Here is a 27,371-nt window from a genome sequence, read left to right on the forward strand (position 1 = left end):
TTTTTAATTCAAACTTTTGAAAACCCCGCTTGTTAAACATAGTAGTGTGTGTGTGGCACCACACATGATGCCATTGGTCGGGATTCAAGGAGGGTTCAGGGTGGGCCCCTAAAAAACGCCCAACTTCAACTCACTTTATTACACAATTAAAGCACAAAATATCATGATAGCTCATTATTGTTGCTAAGTAAATGAAAAAAAAAAAAAAAAAAAAAATTCACGTATTTCTTACACGATTAAACTATTGATAGAATAGGGCATAGCGTTCGATTCGCGGATAGTGCAAGAAAAGCGGATTACTTGCAGGAATTGGCCTTGCGCGCGCGAGACGAAAGGGAAAAAGGGCCGGATTGGGTGAGCTAGGGCAAACGGGTTGGAAATAGGGAAGAGAGAGAGAGAGAGATATTCGTCGGGCTGTGCGCGTATGTGGACGCAGCACCGCCTGGCACCGCAGCGGAGAGGAGAGCAGGAGCTTATTGAAGCTCGAAAATCGGAGCAGAGCGCGAAGTCTGCTTGGTACAGCCGATTATTGTTATTATTTGTTGTTGATGTTGTTGTCTTGTGTGTGAATAGTGTGTGTTCGCGCAGGAGTGCGGGCCTAAAGCAGAGAGAGTTATACTCTGCACAACTTGAGTGTGTGGCATGCAGCGCGCTGTACTGCCAAAGAATCTGCACCAAGTGTACACACGCGGACATCGTCGTCGTCGTCTCCTCACCAGGACTTATCATCATCATCCATAGGTACAAGCCATACAACAAACGACTCGGACGACCTAACCGGAGTTGCTGCCAGCCATCAGTGTATACATTATACTGTCTCCAACAACCTCTATATATACACACTGTGTACACCACCTTAATTGTCTGATGGCTGGCCGCGTGCAGCGGAGCGTTTAGTGGCAGCAGTACCTTCAGCAACGAACTACATCATCCTCGTTCTCACGAGGGTGAGGATAGAGAGGACGACCTGGCGAGCGCAGGCAGTAGCATCGGTAAATACCGTCGACGCTCTGAACTGTCTGGTGAACGATGCTCGCTAACCAGCAGCAGCCAGACCGTTGGACGCGCTACTCGTCGGCCATGCGGCCATCGAGGAGGCAACAGCAGCACCATCAGCAGCAGCAGTAGACGCCACAGGTACTTATATATACGTATATACAAGAAGAATATATACACACCATAGCCATACGCTTACACACTTATATATATATGCCCCTCGGATCGGAGCGCGGAGCTCATATGACGCGGCCGGTAAACTGTGTGTTATGTATTATTTGACCACAACATGAGGTATTAATATTTTATTGTTGTATTATCAATAGATATCCGTCGCGTTAGCCGCGTATATTATGATCCAGGCGCCCCCGAAATTCCTCGTTCTCTTACCAGTCGCGCATCGGTAGGTATAGTCCGACAGCTACACCGCCCCCGCGCCTCCGCCCGAATGTGGTGCCTATATATGTGTTCCTATATGAAGCTCGCGGGTGCGGTTGTTGCCGTCAATGCCGTCTGCTCCTCGAGAAAAAGATGTTCCTTCTTTCCAAAGCGCATTAATTATTTATATGCTGTCGGCAATTTTTTTGGCTTACCAGAGGAACAGGGCTTGGAATCGCAACAAAACCAATAATTTAGACCTCCTGCGCGTGAGCGGCTGCTGTGGCATTTCGGAGCAGCGCGACGCGCGTTTAGTTACCTCCATGTAATTATCATCCTTATGTGCCCCGATACTGTTGCTGGGTACCGCCTGAACCAGCGGTAGTGGGCTTTGTTATTTCTTACTTTTTTACTCCAAACAAACGATCGGTTAAACGCGTGCGTCATAAAAACTAATTTGCTACTGGTTTCTTTCACTTCCGGCTATTCCGTTGCCTGATGCTTCCGTTAAACAATCAGTCTTGACTTGACACAAAATGCGAGTACACGATTCAAATAAAAAGTCATATTTTGCTTATTGTTGTTTTCAAACCGATACAAAATGCTTCATAGATGAATACGTGCTCTGTTGAAAAAAAAAAAAAAAAAAGATTAAAGCTAATACTTCTCTCCTGCTACGCTTGTTATATATTTTATTTATTTATGTACTTCAGTACTTGGGCATAGTCTAATCACACAAATAAATACAGCGATGTACAAAACTATTATGATAATAATAATAAACACATTGTACGTATTTATACCGCGTGAATCGGTTGGCGCTCTGATAGCTACGAAACAATATCAACATACTATTAATATAACTACAAAGCATATCGCAAATTTTATATAGTTATTTATCCGTTTCAGGTACGATTCTTGACGTGAGAAGAAAGTGCCATGGATGATGATGAGCGACTGGAAGGGGAGGAGGAAATGGAGCTCGATGAAGCTTCAGATGGTGAGGACGAAGATGAAGAGAACCCCGGCATCCCCGTGTCTCCTGCAAACTCGGACCATTTGCTTAGCCTCACACCAACTTCCAACACAAATCCGTCTCTTAATTTTCATGCAGAGGGCTCAAACATCGACTCACGCGACGTTTACAGCAGTATGTCACTTACAAATATTATATAAGCTAAACAATGGATAAAGTTTTTTTTTAAGCAAAAAAATTGTACGTTTTCAGTCACTCCAGAGGTTTATCATGACCCTCTGCGGTATTCAAAATTTCCTCTACCCGGTGGAAAGCCGTTACACATAAGACGTGGTCCAGGGCGGCCTAGAAAAGAACGTCCTCTTGGAGAACGCCCCCTTGGAGAACGTCCTCGTGGTAGCGGTATTCGTCGAGGTTTTGGTAGAGGCTCAACAAGAGGGAAAGGGTACGTATTTTCTATACTGCGCTCAAATAATAAGAATAATATTAATGTTGATACTAATAATACTTTAACATTGTTCAAATAGGTTTGGCTATGGGAGAGGAGTGCCTAGACGTACAAAGAGTAAAGATGACGATACGCATTCGGAGTCACCAAGTCCTCTTAGAATCGGAGATGATCCATCGCTCGATGGAGACTCTTCTGGGTTCGAAAGAGCTATGCCAGCACCAGAAGAACCTCCATACTTTCCGGAGCAATGGTATTGCATTAGATGTACATTTTATATCGCATTATTAAGTCAACTGTAACTACTACTGATGTATAATTTTAGGCCAGGAAAAGTTTGTGCTCTGTGTAATTTAAGCGAAAGAAGTCAGCTGGGTCAGGGAGAACTCTTAAAATTCGTCATACCTGAAGGTTTTACCCCGGAAAAAAGTATAGAACACGAAAAATCACCAGAATGTCTTGTTGATGTGCCTGTAAGTGGCGACAAAAGTCCACGAACGAGTAACAGTTCTTTGGCTGTTACGTGTCGGCGACAAAAAAGTTTATCTAAGTGCAGGTATGCATTATAATTTTCTTTACCCTTCATTTTTTAATGCATCGTTTAATCAATGATAAGCGTTTTCTAATTATTATGGATTTTTTGTTTTTTTGTTTTCAGAAATCCTAGTCTTACAAGTTTTTCAGAGCCTATAGAAGAACTACCTAAAGTAGGTTACTTGGATAAACCCGATTTAAGTATAGTTTTTGAATCTACGGGTCATTATTACGTTCATCAAAAGTGCGCTCTTTGGACAAGCTGTAGCCAAGAAATATCTACAGAAGTTGTCAGTTTGGCTATCATTCAAGCTTCCATGCGTCGTTGTGTCGCGTGTTCGCGTTATGGGGCAGGATTATCCTGCAAAGTAATAATGAAATATCTATAAACATCCGTTGGCTCACACATTTCAAAAAATAACTTGAAAAAATTATTTTTTCTAGGTGCAATCGTGTATTCGTTACTTTCATTTTCCCTGTGCAGCAGCATCTGGTTGTTTTCAAGACACAAAAAGTTTGTCATTATTTTGTAGTCAACATGTACTACAAGTTCCTCTCTTACGTGAGTCTATTAATTAAATAAACACGACGCACAATAGTTGTAAATAAAAAAAAAAAACGAAACGAAATGTCATATTTGTTACAGTGAATGAAGACGGAGACAGGATAAAGTGTATGATGTGCTACGGAATGGGTGATGTTTCAAATTTGGTGATGTGTTCGGTGTGCGGGCAACATTATCACGGTAACTGCATAGGGCTGGCCTTAATAGCAAATGCTCGAGCTGGATGGCAATGCAAAAGCTGTCGTTTGTGTCAAGTATGCCGGCTGCATGATGATTCGGCAAAAATGGTATGTGAAAAATGTGAAAAAGCTTATCATCCGAGTTGCTTGAGGCCAATAGTGACTTCTATACCAAAATACGGTTGGAAGTGTAAGTGTTGTCGGGAATGTAGTGATTGTGGCTCACGGACTCCTGGTGCCGGTTTGTCGTCACGTTGGCATTCCAATTACACGATTTGTGATTCGTGTTATCAGCAGCGTAACAAAGGCTTCTCATGTCCATTATGCAGAAAAGCTTATCGCGCTGCTGCTTACAGGGATATGGTACAGTGCAGTTCATGTAAAAAATTTGTACATGGCAGTTGCGATCCCGAGGCTGCTGATTCTATTACTTATCAAAATCGTAAGGAGGCTAAATCAGAATGCGATTATGTTTGTCTTCATTGCAAGAGTCTTGCCTTGGTCAAGCGAAAGGACAGTGTCGATGATTATGCTGGCGAGTCCAGTTTGACTGCATCCCAAGAGAGCTTGTATGGTGACGGGGATTCTTCGGAGTTCGACTATCCAGCCAACTCGGAAGATAGTTATTACTCGATAGGATTAGGAAAAGGAAAGCCTTTTTGTGCCTCAAAAATTGCTAAAAAAAGACTGGGCCTCGGCGGAGGCTTGGTCGGACGACCAAAAGGTGTAGGGAAGGTGGGTGGTTACCAGAAGAGACAAAAAATGACGGAATTCGGGCGAAAAAGAGGCCCCAAAGCCAAAATGCGAGGAATTTTCGGAGTTCCCGGTTTGGGGCTACAGGTATTGTAATATTTTTAATCTATAAATATAAAATTACTACAATTTCATTGTACTTGCTCTTGACTTTTATTTTTACTCGTCTATTATTTTTTATTTTTTTTTTTTAAACATCGTTGTTTGCATTTGCAGAGGCCAACGTCGGACTCATTTTCCAAGGAAGAAGAACCTGGCGTTGAAAATCGCCTAGTGTTGTGCTCTTCAAATGACTCATTCACGCTATCGCAGGACATATGTGTAATGTGCGGTGCGATAGGAACAGATCAGGAGGGCTGCCTGATTGCCTGTGCTCAGTGTGGACAGTGTTACCATCCGTACTGCGCCAACGTGAAGGTGACCAAAGTAATATTGCAAAAAGGCTGGCGTTGCCTCGACTGCACGGTTTGCGAAGGTTGCGGCGAACGCAACGACGAGGGCCGACTGATTCTCTGCGACGATTGTGATATCAGCTATCACATATACTGCATCGATCCGCCACTGGAACACGTGCCGCAGGGCACGTGGAAGTGCAAATGGTGCGCCCAATGCCAGACATGCGGCTCCGACCAGCCAGGCGTAAACAGCATTTGGCAGAAGAACTACACGCAGTGTGGCCCGTGTGCCTCGCACATTCACTGCGCCGTGTGTACCGAGCCATATAACGAGGGCGACCTGATCATTCAGTGCGCGAATTGTGCGCGATGGTTGCACTGCCAGTGCGACTCGATCAAGAGTGAAACCGATGCCGAAAAGTGCGCCGAGGATGGCTACAATTGCCTACTGTGTCGGCCCCGTGAGTTACCGCCCCCACACATCCTGAGCAGTCAGGTTAAAGCGCTGCCGTGCAAGTATCCGACGCCAGCGCGCTCACCGCCTCCGCCGGTCATCCAGAGCCCCGAGATAGAGAAGCCAGCGTCTCAACAGTACCTGGTCGAGGGTGTCTCCTTGTCAGAGGCAGGCATGAATCACATCAAGTCGCTAATGTCCGAGAACCAGATAACTCGGAAAAAGAGGCGCAAGTTCGCGCCTGTCGTCGACAAGGACGCCGACATCATGGCGACTATTGAGTCGGTGGTGGCCGGGGGCAGCCTCGAGGAGGCCGGCGGCGGCGCGCCCGTGGACGGCAAACTCGACGAGCCCGCCCAGGTGTACAAAGAGGGTATGGTCTGGCCACCCGAGCAGCCGGCGCCCGATGGTTTCAGCATCTACACGACCGAGAGCGGCGTGACAGTATTGCGTCGCAAGCGCCAGCGCAACCTACAAAAACTCGGGATCGGCGGCTTCGTCGTTCGGTTGCGTGGCACGCGCAAGGACAAAGACGACGAGCCAGAGGCTCCGGGAATCAGCGATAGCCTACTGGACGAGAAACCAAGGCGCAAACCCGTGCGCCGGAAACCAAAGACGAAGCTCGCCGAGTGCTTCCCCATCTACATGCAGGAGGCCTTTTTTGGCCGGGACCTCATGGATACGACCAAAGATAAGGATCTGGACGGGAGCAGTAGTGATTCCGAAGCTGAGCGTACTGCACCGGCCAACGCCAACACGATACAATTGTCTTGCGACGAGCTCAAGGCCATGGAGCAGGTCAAAGCTAAAAGAGAAGAACAGCCGCAGACTGGCACTCCTGCAGTCTCCGGTGGAGGCATGGATGTTAATTCAACCGAAGTGCGAATCAAGCAAGAGGAAGCCGTGAAGGAGGAAGTCAGTGATACGGAACCTCTTGACGACATCCTTCCCATGTCAAGTGATCTGATCGACAGTGAACTTGTCAATACTATTATGAGTGAACAAGACGAGGATCTCGCAAAAGCTACCGAGGCTTGGGACGAACTAGATCAGGCTCCGGAGTCTACCAAGGAAGAGCTGCGCGATATTCTAAGTCCACACTTTAACATCGAGTCCATGGTCCGAGAGACAGGTACTTCAATGAACCGTGGTACATTAAATTTTAAACTTTCAATTTTTTACTCAATTTTAATGAATAATTGTTTATTATTTTTTAGAACTACCCAACATGGCTGGCCAAGATGTGGAAGAAATATTCAACAAAGTTCTTACAGACGAATCTCAGGAGTCTCGAGAATCGTGTGGATATCCTGTGCAAGCTCAAACCCCACAAACGCCGTCTTCCTCTACTCCCTTGGTATCTCCATCTCCTCACACAGGTTTGTATTCACTTATTACTTTGTTAACTTATGTATACTCTATCAGCAATTAGAATCAATTATTTACTTTTACAAAATATTTCAGCAAATATTCAACCAGCTAATTTGCCACTGGGAAGGCCGCAAGTACCATCTAATCTGCCGTCTGTTGGTCAGTCGAATCTTAATTCTCCAATGAGTTTTCCACCGCCATCGCCCTACCATTCGGAATATAGCAAGTAAGTAACAAGGAGGAAAATTTTTTTTTCAACATATTGTTCTGCTTCAAAATTTTGTAATGTAACGTTTTCTTCTTCTTTTTTTTAATTTATTTATTTATTTTTTTTTTTATTACAGTAGCCCTCAGTTCAGCCCAGCTTTTTCAGAACCACCCAGTCCTTGGGTTACACAAGAAGACGAAAGTAACGTTCCAGCCGCTAGTCCAGTAACTGTCCCCTATAACCAAAGAACTAGCATAAAATGGGAAGCTGATGAACTGTTGGGCTCTCAAGCAACAACGGCTTCAGTGTTATATTGTAACATGCATCATCCGGAATTAAAAATTGATTATCCACGTAATTTTTACGATACTTGAACTTTTTAATCGTGTAAAACAACTAGATTTGACAAAATTTTCCCTTTATTATAGATTGGCCAGATCGTTATAAGCAAATCATGAAAAAGTGGCGTACACTGTCAGCGGAGACAAAGACACACTTTGTAAACCAGGCCCGTGAAAATAGAACTGCAGTCCGCATGAAGAAGACACAACAGGTAACGCTGTCTTATTTTCTCGTTCAATCACTTTTCTAAATGTTTATTCAATGTCTCTACTCAAAAAAAAAAAAATTTGGTGACATTATTTTTCTACTCCATGAAATGCAGTCATATTCATTATCGAGGGTGTCTTGTTGCTAACAAACAAACTAACAAATTGTCAGACGCTTAATATGTTTTTAAGTATAGCCCTGATAGGAAGGCTGGTGATTTCGTGTTAAAATTATTATCATGAGAAAACGAAATTTTTGTTAAACACTGCTGGTTTTCACCATTGTTTGAGAATGACATAAATCACGACGCTGTTACCCTATATGTTTAACATAACTAATACTTACAATCTGTTTAAAAATTTTCACACAATCGTATTTGCCATTACACTAACGCAAACACCAGCCGATAGATTAAAAAAAAAGAGACAAAAATCCCTTCATTTCATACATACAATGCGTAACTTGCTACACAGTAAAAGTACAGACCCTTTTTTATTGTAAAAACAAAGTGGTACTTTATGAGCCCACGATTACTCGTGACGCATATTATCCCGTTGGGTAGATCACTTTTGCGAAATCATAGCTCTGGCGCACTTACGAGAGAAAAAAAAAAAAAAAAAAAAAAATCGATGGGATATGTGAAGCCGTTGGTGGCCGTTGACTCCAACAGATACCGAAGGAGCTAGCAGGTGCAAAACCAGCTGCAGCGGCAGCAACTTTGGCAGTCGGGACGTCTGCTCGTATCCTGACGAAAGCACCAGTAGTTGTGATGGCAACAAGCCAAAAACCTGCTGCCAACTTGCTGGTAGATCAGCAACAACAACAACAACAACAATCCGGCAAAGGCAAACAGCAACAGCAACAACAACAACAACCAGATAGTAAAACTGGAGAGTTGGGCTCAAACGCGGCACAGGTCGTAGCCACGGCAGTGATAGCAGCGGCAGCTCAGACGGCAGCAGCAGCGGCGGCGGCGGCGGCAGCAGCAACAGTCTCCCCGATCCAGTCAAGCCAGCCTGAGGTGTGTGCGGTGCAGGGAGGCCTGGCGCAGCGGCGGCTAACATCTCGTTCTCCAAACTTGTCCCCCATTTCCACGCCACCTTCTTGCTCACCCCGACCTCCTTTGACCCTCACCAGTAATATCCACAACCATCATAATACTGCTTCTCTTTCAACTTCATCGTCGTCCTCGTCGTCGTCGTCGTCGTCTTCGTCGTCGTCGTCATCGTCGTCGTCGTCTTCTTCATCATCTTTTTCTTCCTCTTCTTCTTGCTCCTCTTCCTCATCTTCATCCTCTTCTTGCTACGAGGCAACTATAGGCGCCGGCGAAAGCCAGTGCCACCATGAGACATCCCCACCACGTCATTATTCGCAGCAGCAACCCCATCAGTCCCAAGTACAACCACCGCCACCATCATCCAGTCCGCGTACAACAATAATCACTGCCACTATTACCACAACCACAACCACCACCACCATGACACCCGCAGCACCTCAATCGACGGCAGCGGTGGCGACAACGCAAATGTCCGGTAGCGGTGGTCAGCATCAGATCTCCCCGAGCGGTGGCGGTGGCCTGGCCCAAGCCACTCGGCAATTCTCCTCGGTAGACCACCAGATTCGAGTGCTCACTCCGTCCGAAATAATGCGCACCCTCCCTTCCCTCTGCCAGGAGCACTACGATCCGCCACCCACTGCAATTATTCACACTGTACCTGTACAGTCCCCGGTTATGGTGAGCCACCTTAACTGTGCCTCTAGTGTCTTGCCTACTGATATCTTTCATTATTATTATTATTATTATTATCATCATTTTAATTGAATTGAATTTTTTTTTTTTTTATACCATTATTATTATTATCTATTGTTATTGTTATCATTATAATTATGTATTTACTCTTTATTATCATTATCATAATTGCTGTTGTTATTGCCATATATAATTTTTTATTGTTACTACTTTCATTCTTTATTTATTTATTTATTTATTTATTTTATTTTTTTTTATAAATTTGAAATTTTTATTAGATTTTTATTATTTTTAATTTTTTCGTTCATGTACTCAAGTTTTATAAAGGATAGCATTGACTTTTTGAAACTTTGAATCAGAGTTACTAGTAAAAAAATTTTTACACATTTCACTGTTTCTGCAGAACGAAAAGAGTTCTTTCAAGTATAAATTGTTTTTGCCTCTGATTCAAATCAATTAGAGATTCTACGTGATTTGTATTTTTTACTTAACTATATGCATTTGGAGTACTTGTATAGGTTTGCTTCAACAACGTCTAAAAATACTTTTATGAAACTTTCCGTTTCATGCATCGATGTAAGCATTTGATGAATTTTTTATTTGGAATGATCTACATGCCCATGTCTCGAATTATTTTCTAGAAATGAACACAATCCTTCTTATCTCCTCATCTCGTGGCTGTCGATTGATTCACAAACATTTTTTTTCCGATTCCTGTTCATTTTTTTTTTTTTTTTTTTTTCAACCCAATATTTTCGTCATCATTTTGGCATGTGAAACATTTCCACGAAAAGTCCTTCCCCAAATAGATTTCAAAATCATCGTTCAACAGAAGCTTATTTTTCCAATTCCAATGATCAATCCTTTTCCAAAGTCAATTGATTCTAATGTAATATTTTTGTTGGTGGATATGGTTATTCTAATGTTTATTGTAGTTTTCTTGTTTTTTTTTGTTTTTTTTTTTTTTTTTTTTTCAAACAGTTGCGAAACAATTTTTACTGCTTTTTATCTTACAATCAAAATGTGTAAAGGGTGTGAGTGTGCGTAGTTATTTACCTGAACATAAAAAAAACACTTTAATCTTTTGTTAACTTCTTCACAGCAGAAATCACACGCGTATATCTCTTCAATTAAATTATGTTAATCGCCATAAGTATATATTATCAGATAAATATGAACAATATACAATATTTTGCGTGTTCTCGTTTCTTAACTATATAATAGTAACAACACTTTTTCATAAAAAAAAAAAAATTCAGTATTTTTTAACATACACTAATACGTTAATTACAGATGTTATAACAACACTAACATGACACTATATGTGGATCTGAAAAATACTCAAAAAACAGACTGTTCAATTATTCTGTAATAGACTTAAGTTACTTGCATGTACAATTGTACTCAGAGCTTCTACAAGTGAAATGAACGTATATATTTTAAGGAAAACGTTTGTTTTCTGTTTTTGGCTGGTGGCTGGTCATTACTCATTATACTTGGTGCACTAAAAAAATTTTTTTTTGTTTTATTTAGCAATAAGTTATCTTCTGCCTTCTGTAATTGTTGCGTCTTTATGTGGAACTGGCTGATTTTCTGAGAAAACCTTATAATCTTTGTTTTTGCGTTGCCATGAAGTACGAACACTGTATCTTTGAAACAATAACTTTCAACTTCTTTTTTCATCGACAAAGAAAAAAATTTTACACATAATTTTTCAATGTTTACGTATAAGATGCAGTGTTCTTATTTTGGAAAGAATCATGTGGTCTTATTCAATCGTTTTTCGACAGGATCAAGATAAGCTTGCCAGTAGAGATCGATCGAGTCGAGAAGCAGAACAGGAACGCCAATGGAAACAATTGCAAGCTTTGAGACAGCAGCAAGCGCACATACAACAACAAGGTATTCACGATCAACGCGTCCACGGTATGGGTAAGCGATACATTTAAACTTTTTTGGCAGTTACATATTAATACAATCATTGTCAATGGAGCAAAATTCAAGAAATAAATTAAAAAAAATTTTTTTAGCACTAGTTAGAGCTCATCGTCAAATTAATGATGACGGCACTTCCTCGTTGACTAATGAAAATGCAACCGCAATGACGCCACAGCTGGTTCCCACGTCACAAGTACATTTTTCACATTTTTAAAATTGACCATTAAGTGTATAAAATTTAAACTAAAATTGTGTAAAAATTTTAGGACGGAAGCACATTGGGTCCAATGGGGCCAGGATTGCAGGCGCGATCTGGTGTCCAGGGTCAATTTGTAGCACCAGCGATGAAAATGAATCGGGGTGTTGCACCACCGAGCCCACATCCAGGCATGCCTAACCGACTAGTGAGTCAGCAGTCGCAACAACAAGCGACTCAACCGTCGGGCCAACAACAAACGACTCAAGTACCAGGGCAGGTGTCGCAGGTTGGCCGGCCGATGGGTGGGATGGCACGACCCGGTATGCCCGGAAACTTTGGCCAACAGCAGCCTCCTTCGCCCTTCTCTCCTCAAGCTCCTCAATCTCCTCATGATTTTCCACAGTCCCCGGCTTCGCAAGTACAGCCACAGCCTCCCGAGCATTTTCAGCGTTTTGAAAATTCCGAGCCGTTTGGCCAAGTTCAAGCCAGACCTGGTCCCTCTTACTCCACGTCACCTCGCAACGACGTCTTCCCGCAACATCCCGCCACTCCAAGGCCCGTCTTTAGTGCTCCTGCTGCTCGGACGCATGTTTACGCGCCATCTCGCACTCCCGAAGCATATGCCCCGCCTCAACAGCAGCAGCAACAACAACAGCAACAGCAGCAGCAACAGCAAGTACCGCCTTCGTCTCCAGCGACACCTAGTCCAGTTCCCAGTTACATGTCGCCAAGGCCCGAGCAGCGATCCGACCCTCAAACCAATGAGATCTTTGCTCAGCAGCCAGAAGTTAATAAGCAACTGAGGGATCTGCTGCAGAGGCAACAACAAATGAAACCGATAAATCAAACTTGGGGCCAAGGTATGTACGATTTAACGTTGCCGTTTGAAATTCTTAACTGGCCAAAGTTCAGCAGCTAGAATCCAAATTAAATACTATTTTGTTGCAATGTATTACTTCCAGATGGCCAACCTGTAGTTGAATCACAGCAGCAGCAATTTGATACTACAAACTTACAACTACAACAGCACCAGCAGCCGCCGTTGAACAATCCTGCCGACGGTACCTTCAGACAACCACTTCCTCCGGGTACAGCAAGGCCACGCATGCCTAACGTGCAATCCAACATTTTGATACGAAGTTCAATAGGTTCGTTTATTTTGTTGCTTCTCACACCATACATAATGTACAAAGTCATAAGTTGCAATGAAAATTGATAGGAATGCAACCGAGACACCCTGGTGTCGCAAATGTTGACACGGCAAGATTGCACGGAATAGATCCTAGGACGAGGGTACTTTTACAAAGGCCTTTGATAAACAATGCTCCTTTGCCCTTTCAAAATAATCAAATGGTTCAACAACGTATGGCTGCACCAAAAAGCCCCATTGCAGAGCATTATGAAATTCTACAACAACGTTTCTCAGGTAAAATAGTCGTTTCGCCTTTTATTTTTATATTTTTAGATTGTATATTGGCAACGTTACCCATCATTTCGATCAACAGATGCTAATCAAGGACAAAATTTGGGACAACGGGTCATGCAAGCTGCTCAAAACACAATGAACCAGGGTACTCGTTTAATGAATACAGCTGGAATGACTAGACCGCCAATTTTACCGACAGTCAACGAAACTAACGTCACGTTATCGGAAACCTCCGAAATACCGGACAACGTGACGGCTGAGCTAGAAAAGCTCGAGCAAGAAGGAGCGCCCATTGCCGAAGTTGAAAGTGTTAGTGCAATATTAGGAGACTTGACGGAAGATGATGATGAACTTTTAGCTGAAATGGGAGCCAATTTTAACATTCTTGAGTATGCCGATCCCGAGTTGGCTCAACTTACTGGTGGCGAGAAAACCAATATATTCGATTTAGATTTGGAGCAGGATGAAGTCGACACAAAAGATGATAAACAAAAACAAGACACGAAAGAGGACGAAGACGAACAAAAGTCGAAAGAACTCGAGGCAGTTGTCACGGATACCAATGAAATGAGTGCAACAAATACCATGCAACCGGCAACTGGTACGTCAAATGTTCCGGTGCAAGCACAGACCATGGCCCCGAGTGTTCCTCAGGCCACACCGCCATCACAGCCGCAAGCAAACATGATGCCTCATCCACAAGCTGCTGTGGTACACCAGCAAATGCATCAGCACGTGCAGCAAGCAGCAGCCATGGGTAGACCGATGCTTCCTGGAACGAAATTGCTGTCTCCTGACGGCGCAGTTGGTGTTGTGACGTCAACTAATTCAGTGACCGTCAGCTATCCACCAACATTTCCAAATCATCCACAACGATTACCTCAGCAACAACACTTACCAGGTCAGAAATTGAGAGCTTTTGTGTAATGTACACCTGTGCGAGTATATCATTTTGTGTACGTATAATTTTACGCTTCGTTATTTATTCAGTTCAACAACAGCAACAACAACAGCAACAGCAACAACAACAACAGCAGCAACAACAACAACAACAACAACAACAACGGATGGGAATGAGAGTAGCTGGTGTTCCTAATGTTGCAGGACGGGTTGCATCGGTTGGTCATATGATGGGTCAGAGAATGCCATTGGCAGCTCCTCCACCGCCGCCGCCTCCTCCTTATCCAGGACCTCCACCGCCTTATCCAGGACCGATGCAGGTACGCTTACGTGTTATGCATAATTATTGCGTTATTTTCAAATGGATGGGTTGTAATATTTGACGTAATCGCTGGGTGCATCACTGCGTAGCATGCAGCGCTCTACAAATTGGTGAAATCGTGCAACACTATTTGCTAACGTTTTACGCTCACTTTTCACCAAATCAACATCTTAACAAAGAATTATTAAAGTAAGCTGAAAAAATGTATTGAAATACTATTGTCGTGTTGGTTGTGCCTCCAGCCTCATGCACCCAGCGAATTGTTGAAACTTTCAAAAAAAAGAAAAATTAACATTTTAACTGATCTAGCATATTTACATTTTTTTTGCTTGTAACAAGCTCTTTGGTAAACTGAATTATTGTGTTTTCGAATGACCACATGAATTTCCAAGTGTTTTTTAATTGGTGCTGGTTTCAATTGGTAATTTTCATCAAAATTCTTTGGGAGTTTTCACTATCTTGAATGACAAAGCTTTAAAAAAGCATGTTTCAAAATTGCTTGGAAAATCGTTAAAATAGTAACAATTGCGAGCCAGCAATTGTGAATACACTTAATGAGTAAAGAAAAAAAAAAAAAAAAAAAAAAAAAAAAAAAGAGTTGAACATTGCTGGCAAACTGGTATTTCTTTGGCCTTGGGTGAATGGTTTGGTGTTGGTGCATGTCCAGATGGGGCTATGCTCGGGTGATCGGGGTTTGCCGCCGCGGCCACCCATGCACATGGTACCTCCGGGTCCACCGACGGGCCCGATGGTTCATTCTAATGCGCCGCCGATGGTGCCCCATCCTCACCGAAGGCCCTTGCTTCTGCAGGTGAGCAAACTCTGGGCAAATTCTAAGCACTTGTATTCAGAGACAAACAGTGGCAAATCAATCATACCGATCTCCTACAAAATATATTCCGTTTTTATATTGACCTGATTTTTGTTCCATTTTGCGCACCAATTATCACGTACTAATGATAAGTCACCTTCGAATTTATAAGCTTAAAAGGACAAAAAGAAAACATATCTTATTGAGCATGTAAATAATTTAATTACTGTCATGTTATTTTCATATTGTTAATCCAGCATAAATTACTTTGGCTAAAAAAACATCAATGATCGACAAGTATTGCATGCGACATGTAAAATTGCGTTTTATAGAAAAAAACGACTCCGATATATCTGTCTTCTTTCAGCCTTCGATATTTATTTAAGTTTTTTTTTTTTTTCTCAACTTGATAAATCCCAATTTATTTTTCTCAACCGTGTAAGTTTGACTTCAATCGTCAGCAGTCGTGTTTACAGGAACAACCGCTGCTTCTGGAGGAGCTACTGGAGCAGGAGAAGCGCGAACAAGAAAAACAACAGCAGCAACAGCAACAACAAGCCGATACGACGACGCCGGCTGCCGGTCTACTAAGCGACATCGAGTTCGAACGGTTGCAGGCTGACGTGTTAGGTTCGACACCTCTGTCCTCGCCGCCTCAGCAGATGGGTCAGGTGCAGGCTGGGGGTATCAGATCCGTAGGTCCACCCAGACCAATACCAACTGTTCCTCAGATTACTGCCACGCAAAATTGGCAGCAGCCCGTGGTTGAACCTGGTAAAGTCGTCGTTCAAGCGCAGAGGCAACCACCACAACCCACCAAAACACAAACCACTACCGAACGTTGGTTTTTTTTTTTATTTTTTAGCTATCGTTTCTAAATTCATGATCTTTTCTTTTTCACTTGCGATTCACATTTAATGGGCTAAGGATCGTTTTGGTTACTGTTCATTGTTTATACGATACACTCTTGATCCGAAACAACATTAAACATCAATCACAATTCTTTTTTTTTATGTCTTCAACCAAAAGACAACAAATTGAAGAATTGATAAATTTTTTTTTAAATTTTTTTATTTTTAGCGAGAATCCAAACGTTTAATATACCTCAACTGCCGGCGCCTTCGATGCCTCCTGACAACATTATTACCGAGCAGGATAGGCAGATGCAGTTGCAGTATGAGAACTGGATGAACCATCAGAGTCAAATTCTGGCGCAGCAGCTGAAATATTATGAAACAGAAGTTATGAAACTTCGGAAGGTTAGAAAAGTGAGTCATGGTTTTTGTGTGTGCCTGGCAAAAAAAATAGTGTCTTGACTAGTAAATGTTTTTAAGTTCAATTTTTATTTAGCTTCTTTTTGTGATATTTACGTTAACAAATTCGCAATAATGCATGTTACTTTATCGTTTGGTTCTTTTTTCCAACAGTCTCTTAATAGCAAACAAAGACAATGTCGAAAGGCAGGCAACGAGCTAACCGAAAACGATGCAGCTGAACTTCACCGAATCTCGAGCGAGCAGAACATATTTCAAAAACATTTGGAAACGAGTCGTAAGCAGAGCCGTCAGCACGGTATTCTCATGCAAGAGTATCGAAACAAGCAGCAAAAGCAAGCTCAATCCCAGCCTCAAACTAGTGAACCCTGTTCCCCCCTAATGTCTCCTTCGCAGCACTCGTCACCTATGCACAGTCCGGCCGCGATGATGTCGCAGAGTCCTGGCCCGGGCAGCGTTACCGCCAATATGATTCAGCACTCGCCCGCTGCGATGGTGCAGCACAGTCCCGGCAATCCTCAGAATCCGGGCACGATGTCACCTCACAGTAATATGCAACCGTCTCCGCGAATAGGGACGCCTCACTCTCAGCCCGAAGAGAGTCCCTTCAGTCCAGGAGCAATGTCCTCGTCTGGCATGTGCGGACCCACCGTTCAAAGGATGACGTCACCTCAACATCGAACCGTCGCTGGGAGCAGGCTTACCACGAGTCCTGGTGCATTCGCTCCCGACTCCCAGCAAATACGCATGCCTCAACAGATGCACTGTTTGCCTCAGAGATTCGTGCGACCAAACATAATTCAGACGCAAGGCCAGAGGCCGCAGAGTAATATGATTTACGGACAACGCTCACCTCTTGGTAGCCCTCAGCCTGGTCAGCAGCCAATGATGACACAGCAACAGCACCAACAAATGCTCCAACGTCAGCAAATGATTCAACAGCAGCACGAAGTGGGTCTTGTTGCGCAGGACAATCAAAATCTTATAAATCAGCGTAACATGCAAATGATGCAGAGACAGCAATCAATTCAGCAACAACAACAACAACAACAACAACAACAACAACAACAACAACAACAGCAGCAGCAGCAGCAGCAGCAGCAACAGCAGCAGCAGCAACAACAAGTACAGCAGATTATGCAAAAACCGCCCACCTCGCCGATGATTGCTCAACCAGTGTCATCTCCGAGTCCGCAATTACATCAACAAATGCAACAACAGGGCTACAATCAGCCATCGACGTCACCTCACCCTCGCAGTCCTTTGCTTCAACAGACAATGAGCTCGCCGATGTTACAGCAACAGCTCAGCCAGTCGTCGCAGCCATCGAGTCCGATGAATCAACGTGTCGGCAACCATCCACCAAATTCTCCAATGATGTCACAATATCAGCCGCCAAGTCCAATGGCGAGAAATCATCCGTCTACGTCCCCGATGCTGCATCAGATGACGTCGGCGCATCATCCACCTCCTTGTCAGACACCCAACTCGCCCATGCCACGAAGTCCGATGGTAGGGGGTTCACCATCGATGCAAATGCAACAGAGGCGACAGTCGACCGGCAACAGTCCAGCCATGCCCGATCGCCCACAAAGCGTTGAAAATCCAGGAACACCGAGGACGCCGCACACTCCTCATTCGGCTTACAGCTCGCAGAACTCGAGCAATCACTCGATCAGTGATCAGCAGCAGCTCATGCAGCAACAGCAGCATGTGCCAAGTTTTCAACAGATGCAGCAAAATCCCCAGGAAGTTAACATGCAGATGGATCAAAATAATCGAGGAGGCGGCAACCCTCACAATCCAAACAATCCGATCCCTCTGCCGGTGCTATTCAAAAAATACGGTTTTTTTAGAATTGGTCTTTTTGGAGGTTCGCCAATGTGGTCCTCTAAGCCCGAATCAAGCAAAAGCAAGGCGTCAGAGGGACAGCTGAGCAATTCCGAGGAAAAGCCAAACACTTCGACAGTCGTTCATCGCAAAACTGGTATCTCGCAATCAAAAATAAATTCCTTGGTTAGCGAAGATTACAATGATATCGACGACGATTCTCACACGCCTCCACAAACTCCTCCGACTAACGTCGAGACAAGAGTAGCGACTTCTTTGATCATTAATAATTCAGCTATGAATTTAGGAAGTCCTGGGGAAAAGGTCGAGTCCCTTCCTGATACGACGGATTACGACGACGACAAAACTATCATCAACACCGAAGTCACGCTGAGCTCGACCGCTCAAAAGGATAACGATGACATTCCGGTCATGGAACAATTCGGTGAATCAGAAATTGATGTCATGGAAGGTAATTTGGATGCTGAAATGCAAGAGGAATACGTACTTTTCGAATCTGACATGGTTTTGTCAGTCGACAGTAACGATTCGCTGAGTAACGCTTTGGTTAACGACAACAATGCTGGTCACGACTTTGTTCAAATCTTAGAAATCGACCATCCAGAACCACCGAACGAAGATACAACGTTTGGCGAAGAAATCGTATCGTCGCATAGCAGTAGAAACCGATTGATTGCGGTAAGCGAAACTCCTGACTCGCTCGACCAGGAGCTTAGAGTCATACAACCATCGCCGGGCTTGTGTTTGGACAACTCGCCATCGGATCAAGATCTACTGGCATCACTCTCGGAATCTGATATCGTTATTTTAGATTCCGGCTCAAAATCGCCTACTAACGTGCCAAAAATGTCTTGCGATGAAGAAAGTTCTGAAGCCAATTTGTTAGACGCATCTAAAATAAAAGATGAACTTTTGAGTATGACTGATACCCCCATTGTAGTGAAAATACCTTCTGGAAGTGAAAAAATTGATATGGAAAATAAGACGGACGATGATGCCTTTAATACATTTACTTTTAAAGAAGAAGACGAGGATGATTTTTATCCGAATCGCGGAAGCTTCAAGTCGCTTTCGACTTTTCCTTCTCTGTCATCGAATGTCAAATTATCGAAAGTAAGCGAAGCGACTTCTACATCAGATAAGCTCCTTCCTAGAACCACAGTTACATCATCATTGACAAATATAGAAAAAGAATTTTCGACTATCACAACTGAAAGTCAAAAACCAACATCTACACCGTCGAATACATGTAACACTACAGTGGAGAGTAAAGTTAGCGCTAAGCCCAGTAATAAAAGTAATACTAAAAGTATAACATCAAGCGCCCTTAAGGTTACATCACAAATTGAAGCGGTGGCGACAGAGCTGCATTGCAAGACAAAAGTTACGTCTGCCGAATCAGGTCAACCATCTATTAGTGTATTTGAAAAAGTTTCCAGCATACCCACTACACTACCATCTCAAATTTTACAATCCAAAGTGACACTCGTTCCAAAGACAGTAGAGAACAACAAAAATGCGTCCCAGCTAAAACCCAGTGTAGAAGATGCATCGATCGTTCTGAGCACTTCGAAAATAACGGCCGCGAAATTGCAGAAGCGAAAAGTACCATTAATCAAATCGGTGGACACGTGTGATAGCGGTGCAACTGAAAATGATTCAAAAAACAAGGAAACTGTAGAAGCAGTGAGTGAAAAGAAAGTAAACAAACAAATTGTAGATAATAGTTGTAGTGCCGCGACGTCGCATAGCAGTAGTAGTAGTGTTGAAGATGAGAAAAAGACAGATATTTTAAATACTACGGACGAGTTAGAAAGTATGTTAGAAGCCATTCATAACCCAGATGACGATAGTGTGAATAACGGCCAAAAAAGTTCGAATAACGATAAGACCGATGTACAAACTTTGAAAAGGATATCGCCCGTAACCGACGATCTTTCTCTAGTGAATATTTTGGAAAATGATGCTGAAACGATGACTCATAATGATGTGAAACAGGATATTTGTGATAACTTACAAACGAGAGAAATAAGCGAGTCGGACAAAGAGAAAGATCAGTTTCAAAGCGATTCCACTAAAACAAACAGTTCTGGCGACACGTTGGATGGAGTTCAAATCCAACCGACATCCGCGACCGAGAGCGAGAGCAACAAGTTTTTTGTGCAGTCGCGAATTTCCGAGGGTAAAAATATGATGGACGAGTCGTCGGACGACCTTCTTGACATGTTGCAGAATATCATATCGTCGAAACCAGAAATGCAAGACGACAAGTCGCAAAAATCAAGCCTGATGTATCAGTTGGATGCCCCACTCGAATCGTTGCCACTGAACATCTTGGCGGACTTGGAGCAAGACCCCACGGAATCAAGTGAGATGAAATCAGTATTAGAATTAGGAAAGAAGAGTCTTCCCGTTGCGCGGAGCACGCCACCATGCGTTCAGCAATCGACTGCGAGCACAGTGACAGCTAAAAAGAGCCCAGCGCAGACGACAGCCCAGGTAGCGATTGCCAGCACAGTGGCGCAGCTGCAGAGCACGAAGACGACAGTGCCGCATCTCTCGCCCCTGTCTCAGCCCACTGAAATCAAGTCCAATACCGAAAACGTCAGTGATCAGCTGAGGAGCTTGCTATCGTCTCTGCACTCGTCGCAAAGTTTCGCGAGCAACGTGCAGTCCAGCCTAGTCACTTCTGCTTTGAACAGCTCCAGTGCCATCGCTACGACTGGCGGAGCTCAGACCAGCACAGTTTCTTCCACAAGCAAGACCGAGTCAGCCAAGGAGGTAACAGGTACTGCTGCGACAACGATGCCAAGTGCAAGTTCCGGCCGAGCCGTCAGCTCGAGTGCTGTAACGACTGCGTCATCCTCGTCCGGCAACGTCATGTTGAACGCTATACTGTCCAGCTCACAGCAGCCCTCCGTAAATGAGTCTCACGCCAACACAGTACTTACCTCAAGCAGTGGCACCGCTGTTCAGTCTTCCACGCAGCAGGGGCCCTCAAACAGACCTTTCTCGGATAATCGTTTTGTTTCATCCACACCTGCTGCTGCTGCCACCCGCACCGATGCTGTGAACGTCTCCACGAGTATACTCCAGTCTACGCTTTCCCAGGCACCGACGCTTCTTCACGCTCAGCTGACGGCTAGCTCCGTGCAAAGCAAACAACCTGCTGTCGGGAGCCTGATCGTAGATGATAAGACTACGGATGCGGATTCTTCTGGTAAATTGACTCCTGGTTTTTTTTTTTTTTTTTTTTTTTTAATATTTCATTAATTAAAAAAATAAATAAGTAAAAAAACGATGAATGATAAAATATTTGTCGCGCATTGTTACATTGAAACGAAAGATAACTCGCGACATTCACGGAGAAATATGAAATTATATAATACAGTATCGTACATTTTTATAAATGGTTCATTTTTTTTCTACAGTGGCCAATAAAAGCTCGCTGTTAAAGAAGGAGACCGAAGCGGTTCTATTCAAAAGTCTCATTGAGAAATCGCCGACCCCAAAAAGTGATGCAGATTCAAGCAAAGCCAGACTGGAAGACTCGCAAAACGTCTTGCTCAAGCAGCTTCTACAAAATACGGCAACTACAGCAGCAAGCTCAGGATCAAACTCGACTTTGACCTCGAGTTTCCCGAACGTTCCTTCACTAGAGGCTCAGCTTGCACGGCCAGTGTCTCCAAGGCCATCATCCTTGCTTCCACCGCTGCTACATGATATTCCTGACACAACCAAGTCTAATGTGACGGCAGCGTCGACACCCACAACTACGAAACAGCAACTGCTAAGTCGCGAGACATCATTTTTATCCAAAACGCAGAATCCACCTGCCAAAATAGACGCAGCGAAATCGACGCCCACAGTTGCCTCGCCCTTGCTGACTAATTTAACCAAGCCAATAGCTGGGATTCCGGAGAAAGTACCAATCACAGTTGCGACTCCTGTAACAACGCCTGTAGCTACCATTCAACAGCCCGTTACAGTAAAATCACCGACGCAAAAGCCAACAGTCTCCTCGTCTACGCCTGTCACATCTATCGAAAAACCAGCAGTACCGCCAGAAGTAACGGCCACGATACCGACTCAAATAAAATCTGAGGTCGAGGCGACCAAAAACAGTGCCGTGCCAACGCCCCAGCAGACTCCACTCGTGCCAACACCTGCTGCAACTCAGCAAGCTCCTGCTCCAGCTGAAAAACAGCCTCAACATCAAACACCACAACAACCGCCACAGCAGCCACAACAACCGCAATTGGTCAGCACTGCACCAAAGGACGTACAACCTACTGCCATCGAGAGCAAAGATATAACGCCGAGTCAGAGTCCCCTCCATGCTAGTACAGTAGGTCAGGTTTCAAATCCAAAGTCCGTCTCGCCGGCAATTCAAAGGTCTCCAAGCATGACCGCTGCTCCTGATGCGACTGTGTCGCCTCAGCACGTTAACCCGATACAACCATCAGTGCCTCAATCGACGGCTCAGATGTTGAACCGTCAAGCTCAGCTGCCACAGGGTACAACCACTCAACACACAGTGCCTTTAATCGAAGTTAAAAAAGAAATACACGACGAGGTCCTTTCCAGCGCCGCTTCTGTACAGTTTAACGATACCAAAGACTTTTTATCTGCCAAAGAAGAACTCATCGATGGCTCCATCGACGATAAAACTGGTAGGTTTCCATTTGATTTTCGTACCTTAACAACTTTTTTCGTTAATTTAATTTTTTCTTTTTTTTTTTTTTTTTTTTTTTTTATCGTATAGATCTCAAAAAGTTAAAGAGGCGCCAGTACCACCACAAACGGAGACAAAGTCAAGGCAAGGATGCTTCTGTAGCACCACAAAAGAAAAGACCAAGGAAGATGTCTCGCTTGGAAGAGGACTACGACACATTTATTGACAATCTTATGGTACAATTGCGACAGCTCCAGCCAATGGCAATTTTAGAACCAATTTTAGGCAAAAACTATAGCGTGTGTCCGATTTATGGATCCGGAGACCTCACAAAGTTTGGCGGTAAAGTAGAGTACAACACTCGAACTGGCGAACTCACTGGCACGTACGGAAAAGCTTGTCTCGCTGGAATCTCCGATCATTACAATACACAACCGTTCGGCGAATTAGAACCTTTACCTCCACTTCCACCAGTATCGACTCTGAGAAGTTTTTATGACCAAGAATTTCCTCCTCTTAAGTTTGATGATTGTAAGTATTTCGGCGGTTTTTTTCTTTAAAAAAAAAAATTATCGGACCGCGATGATGATTAAAATTTGTTTTCTATTAGCCGATGACAAAAAGGAAAATTCTCTAATAGGTCGAGATATCGATACTCCTGACACAATAGTGAGTTCGTCGTCTCCGGAATGTGTGATACCAGAATTTATGAATCGATTCCCGGGCTTGAAATTAATAGACGACGACTCAGACGAAGAAACTGAATGGCTAAAACGAATATCACCCGTCATCCCCATAGTTTCTCCGATTCCTATTCGTCTAAAACCTGGACACATTAAAGACGTGGCAAAACATGATAAAGAAAACGTGGGAGTAACTAGGTAAATGCGAAAAATTCATTTTTACTCGTAGATAAAATTATTTATGTAATGTAACGAATTTTTGAATTCCAGGTTCAATAAGTCATCTGCGTTGTTGACTGAAAACGGAAACGTCACTGTGACTCTAACTCTGAATAGTCAAGCTGCAGACGATATAATGGGCGTACTTAAAGACTTGGCCAACATTCTTAATATAACGCCGCCAACAGGCTATCAAATTATCGAACGTACGACAACACCGCCCAGTCAGAAATTAGGGTTATACAGGATAAAGGGAAAAGACGGAAAAGAAGGGGTACCAATCGACATTCAGAGTATATTAAATGGGGCAGCCAAATTTTGCCGTCACTGTGACGTTGTGATACTTAATAGTTTGATTCGTAAAAAAGTATCTGAATTGCCGTTTTTAAGTAAAGAGGAAGCTGAGCCAGGCGACGAGCTATACTTTTGCTCAGCAGCTTGTTACATGCAGTTTGCACTGATGCACAGGGCCCCAAGTTATACCATTGACAAAGTAAATCCTTGCTTTACATACTAATTTAATAACGTTTGATTTGTTTGCTTGTTTTTTTTTTTTTTTTTTTTTTCATATTAAAAATTAATTATTAAAAACTTGCTTTTTAGGCTGCTGCGATCGTTGATCATTTGTGTCAAAAGTCAGATTCTAAATATTTTGAGGATGAATTGAGAAAAGTGCAAGAAAAGTCAAAGAATTTGATAAAACAATCTGCTGAAAGAGTCGATCTTATGGACGTTGAAATGGACGTCGACAATAGAATGAAAAACGAAAAAGATGATCAAGAATCGCAGCACAGTAGGGACAGTTTCACGGATGAAAGACGATCGAGGAAGCATCCAGCTGAAGAAGCGATGGATATTGCTGAACCACCATCCAAAATTTGGAAAGGTCTTCGATACAAGTCTTGGTCCACTGGCTCGATGCACCCAACTACAAAATACAAGAAACCAACCGATCGAGAAATGACAGAGGTATGGCGCAATCAACAAATGTAACATTTTCCAAGATTATAATTTACAATGACTTTAACTAATGCAACTTTTCATTGTTTTAGACACTTTTCCGAACGGGTGTTACTGTTACGTTGCCGTCAAATGCAGATGACACTCGCCGCTGCATTTTTTGTCAAAACATTGGGGACGGCGCTGCAGACGGCACGGCACGACTTCTTAATTTCGATGTCAATAAATGGGTACATTTAAATTGCGCCCTTTGGTCGGAAGATGTGTACGAAACGGTCAATGGCGCTCTCATGAATTTGGACGTAGCCCTAAATTCCGCAAAAAATACAACGTGTATACTTTGTCATCAAACCGGCGCTACCGTCAAGTGTTTTAAAATACGTTGCAACAGCCACTATCATCTTGGTTGCGCAGTAAGAGATGGCTGCATATTCTTTAAAAATAAGGTATTGAAAAGTTGTTAAAAATATATTTCTATGATTTATGGTGAATTGAATATTTATTGGTCAAAAATATTATTTGCAGAGCACATACTGTTCGCAACACGTTCCCAAAAACGAAAAAGATAACGAACTCACAACACTCTCCGTCTACCGTCGAGTTTACATTAATCGCGATGAGAACAAGCAAGTGGCAGCTGTAATGCACCACTCGGATCACACAAATCTCCTCCGCGTGGGCAGCCTCATATTTTTGAGCGTCGGCCATTTACTGCCCCATCAACTGGCAAACTTCCACACCTCCAACCACATTTATCCAGTGGGCTACAAAATTGTCCGATTCTACTGGAGTATGAGGCGCCTTAACAAACGCTGCCGTTATGTCTGTTCCATTCACGACGTATCAGGACGACCCGAGTTTCGCGTCCTCGTCCAAGAGCCAGCGCAAGAGGACGTGGAACTGCGCGATGCATCGCCGCGAGCTGTGTGGAATCGAATTCTCGAGCCATTGGCGAAGATGCGCAAAGACAACAAGACCGTGCAACTTTTTCCCCGTTATGTAACCGGTGAAGATCTATTCGGATTGACCGAGCCAGCGGTCGTGCGGGTACTCGAGAGTCTGCCCGGCATCGAGACCTTGACCGACTACAAGTTCAAGTACGGTCGTAACCCCTTGCTCGAGCTTCCACTTGCCATCAATCCAAGCGGCTGCGCGAGAACAGAGGCTCGTCTTAGAAGCCAGCTGCCTTGGAAGCGTCCGCACACGCAGAGAACCGCCGCGACGTCGCGGACTAATTACACACCAACGGCGTCCAACAACCCGAGCGAGCCCAGCTATTCCAAGCCGTTTGTACACTCCAAGAGTCAGCAGTACAAAAAAATGAAACAAGACTGGCGCAATAATGTTTATCTGGCTAGGTCGAAGATTCAGGGCCTTGGTCTTTATGCAGCGCGTGACTTGGAGAAACATACCATGGTCATTGAATATATTGGTGAAATTATTCGTTCCGAATTGGCTGAGAAAAGGGAGAAGCAGTATGAGGCTAGGGTAAGTATAGTGTGATTTTATAAACTGTCATGGGAAACTAAAAACTGAAAAGCAACGTTTATTTTATACGATTGTTTTTAGAATCGAGGGGTTTACATGTTTCGTTTGGATGAAAATCGTGTGGTCGACGCTACCTTATCCGGCGGTCTTGCTCGTTACATTAATCACTCATGTAATCCAAATTGTGTTGCTGAAATAGTTCAAGTTGAAGATCTCAGGATTATTATTTTTGCAAAGCGAAAAATTTTGCGTGGTGAAGAGGTAAAATTATTTTAATAAAGCTTTGAAAAAATAGTATAAAATGATTTTTTAATTAATTTAAACGAAAATGTTTTATTTTTTTAGTTGGCATACGATTACAAATTCGATATTGAAGATGATCAGCATAAGATACCGTGCGCTTGTGGAGCGCCCAACTGCCGTAAGTGGATGAACTAAAAAGTCAAATCCACCGTTGTTATTGTTGCTACGTTATTGCATAGGTTTTACGCGAAGAAATAAATTAAAGAAAACAAATTATATAAATAAATATATATATATACATAAATAAATGAATTTATATGAAATAGGCATTATTTAATTTGTAAAGTGCCATTACGGTTCAATTAAAACGATTTTATAGTGAAGTTGGTGCTACGCCATCACGACATTCCTCCAAAGTACGATATTAGTTTACTTTATATCTAAACGAAAGATGAATTATTTGTATATTACTATCTTGATCTTGGAAGGAAAAAATGAATTTAAAGCTCGACGTTGACTCTCGTGCGCGTAAAAATAAATGAGTCTACGGTCGTGCGTGTGTATATTAGAAGAAATTTGTATCTTTTTATGTTAAATGCAGTCGACCAACGTTGACCTTGTTGTAATATAGAAATTTATTAAGTATTATTGCATATAATATACAGCACGATAAATGTACATAAATAGAAATAAACGTTATTTTGAACCACCAGAAACAAAATAAAAGAATTATGTAAAATAATAATTACTTTAATGTAGCATTGTACACAAAAATAAATCCGTATAAGATTTAATAATAAATATGACTTATTATTTTTTATTACTC

At 43.0% G+C, this 27,371-nt stretch overlaps 1 protein-coding gene across 4 annotated transcripts; it reads left to right on the forward strand.

The window, feature by feature from the left end:
• Positions 1-459: 459 nt before the first annotated feature.
• LOC106636063 (uncharacterized) lies at positions 460-27,318 on the forward strand. 4 transcript variants are annotated; one of them, XM_089589893.1, is made up of 34 exons: positions 460-1,137; positions 2,284-2,524; positions 2,603-2,795; positions 2,878-3,051; positions 3,124-3,354; positions 3,457-3,700; positions 3,777-3,894; positions 3,979-4,916; positions 5,046-6,810; positions 6,896-7,057; positions 7,143-7,275; positions 7,394-7,611; positions 7,686-7,810; positions 8,477-8,827; positions 11,347-11,488; positions 11,587-11,687; positions 11,761-12,553; positions 12,656-12,841; positions 12,913-13,119; positions 13,199-14,020; positions 14,110-14,339; positions 15,009-15,152; positions 15,629-15,992; positions 16,233-16,420; positions 16,580-21,497; positions 21,709-22,950; positions 23,043-23,483; positions 23,563-23,833; positions 23,906-24,347; positions 24,458-24,823; positions 24,907-25,260; positions 25,340-26,302; positions 26,384-26,563; positions 26,648-27,318. In XM_089589893.1, exons 2-34 carry the CDS (start codon positions 2,314-2,316, stop codon positions 26,738-26,740), a joined length of 17,310 nt encoding a protein of 5,769 aa, XP_089446019.1. In that variant the 5' UTR covers positions 460-1,137; positions 2,284-2,313; the 3' UTR covers positions 26,741-27,318. The 4 variants fall into 4 exon arrangements, with proteins under 4 accessions (XP_089446019.1, XP_089446020.1, XP_089446021.1 ...); XM_089589894.1 differs by lacking the exon at positions 15,009-15,152 and having other exon boundaries at positions 15,617-15,992; XM_089589895.1 differs by lacking the exon at positions 15,009-15,152.
• The last annotated feature ends 53 nt before the right edge of the window (positions 27,319-27,371 follow it).

This window comes from Copidosoma floridanum, unplaced genomic scaffold, assembly GCF_036245765.1.
Source record: "Copidosoma floridanum isolate Cflo_tuat_1 unplaced genomic scaffold, Cflo_Japanese_pri ptg000009l, whole genome shotgun sequence".
NCBI classification, from domain to species: Eukaryota; Metazoa; Arthropoda; class Insecta; order Hymenoptera; family Encyrtidae; genus Copidosoma; species Copidosoma floridanum.

Bases quoted from the DNA above. Each gene is read 5' to 3' on its own strand.
- LOC106636063 (XM_089589893.1), top strand. From the start codon at position 2,314: ATGGATGATGATGAGCGACTGGAAGGGGAGGAGGAAATGGAGCTCGAT. The intron at 2,525-2,602 runs GTATGTCACTTA...GTACGTTTTCAG, and splicing joins CTCACGCGACGTTTACAGCA to TCACTCCAGAGGTTTATCAT. The intron at 3,355-3,456 runs GTATGCATTATA...TTTTGTTTTCAG, and splicing joins AAAAGTTTATCTAAGTGCAG to AAATCCTAGTCTTACAAGTT.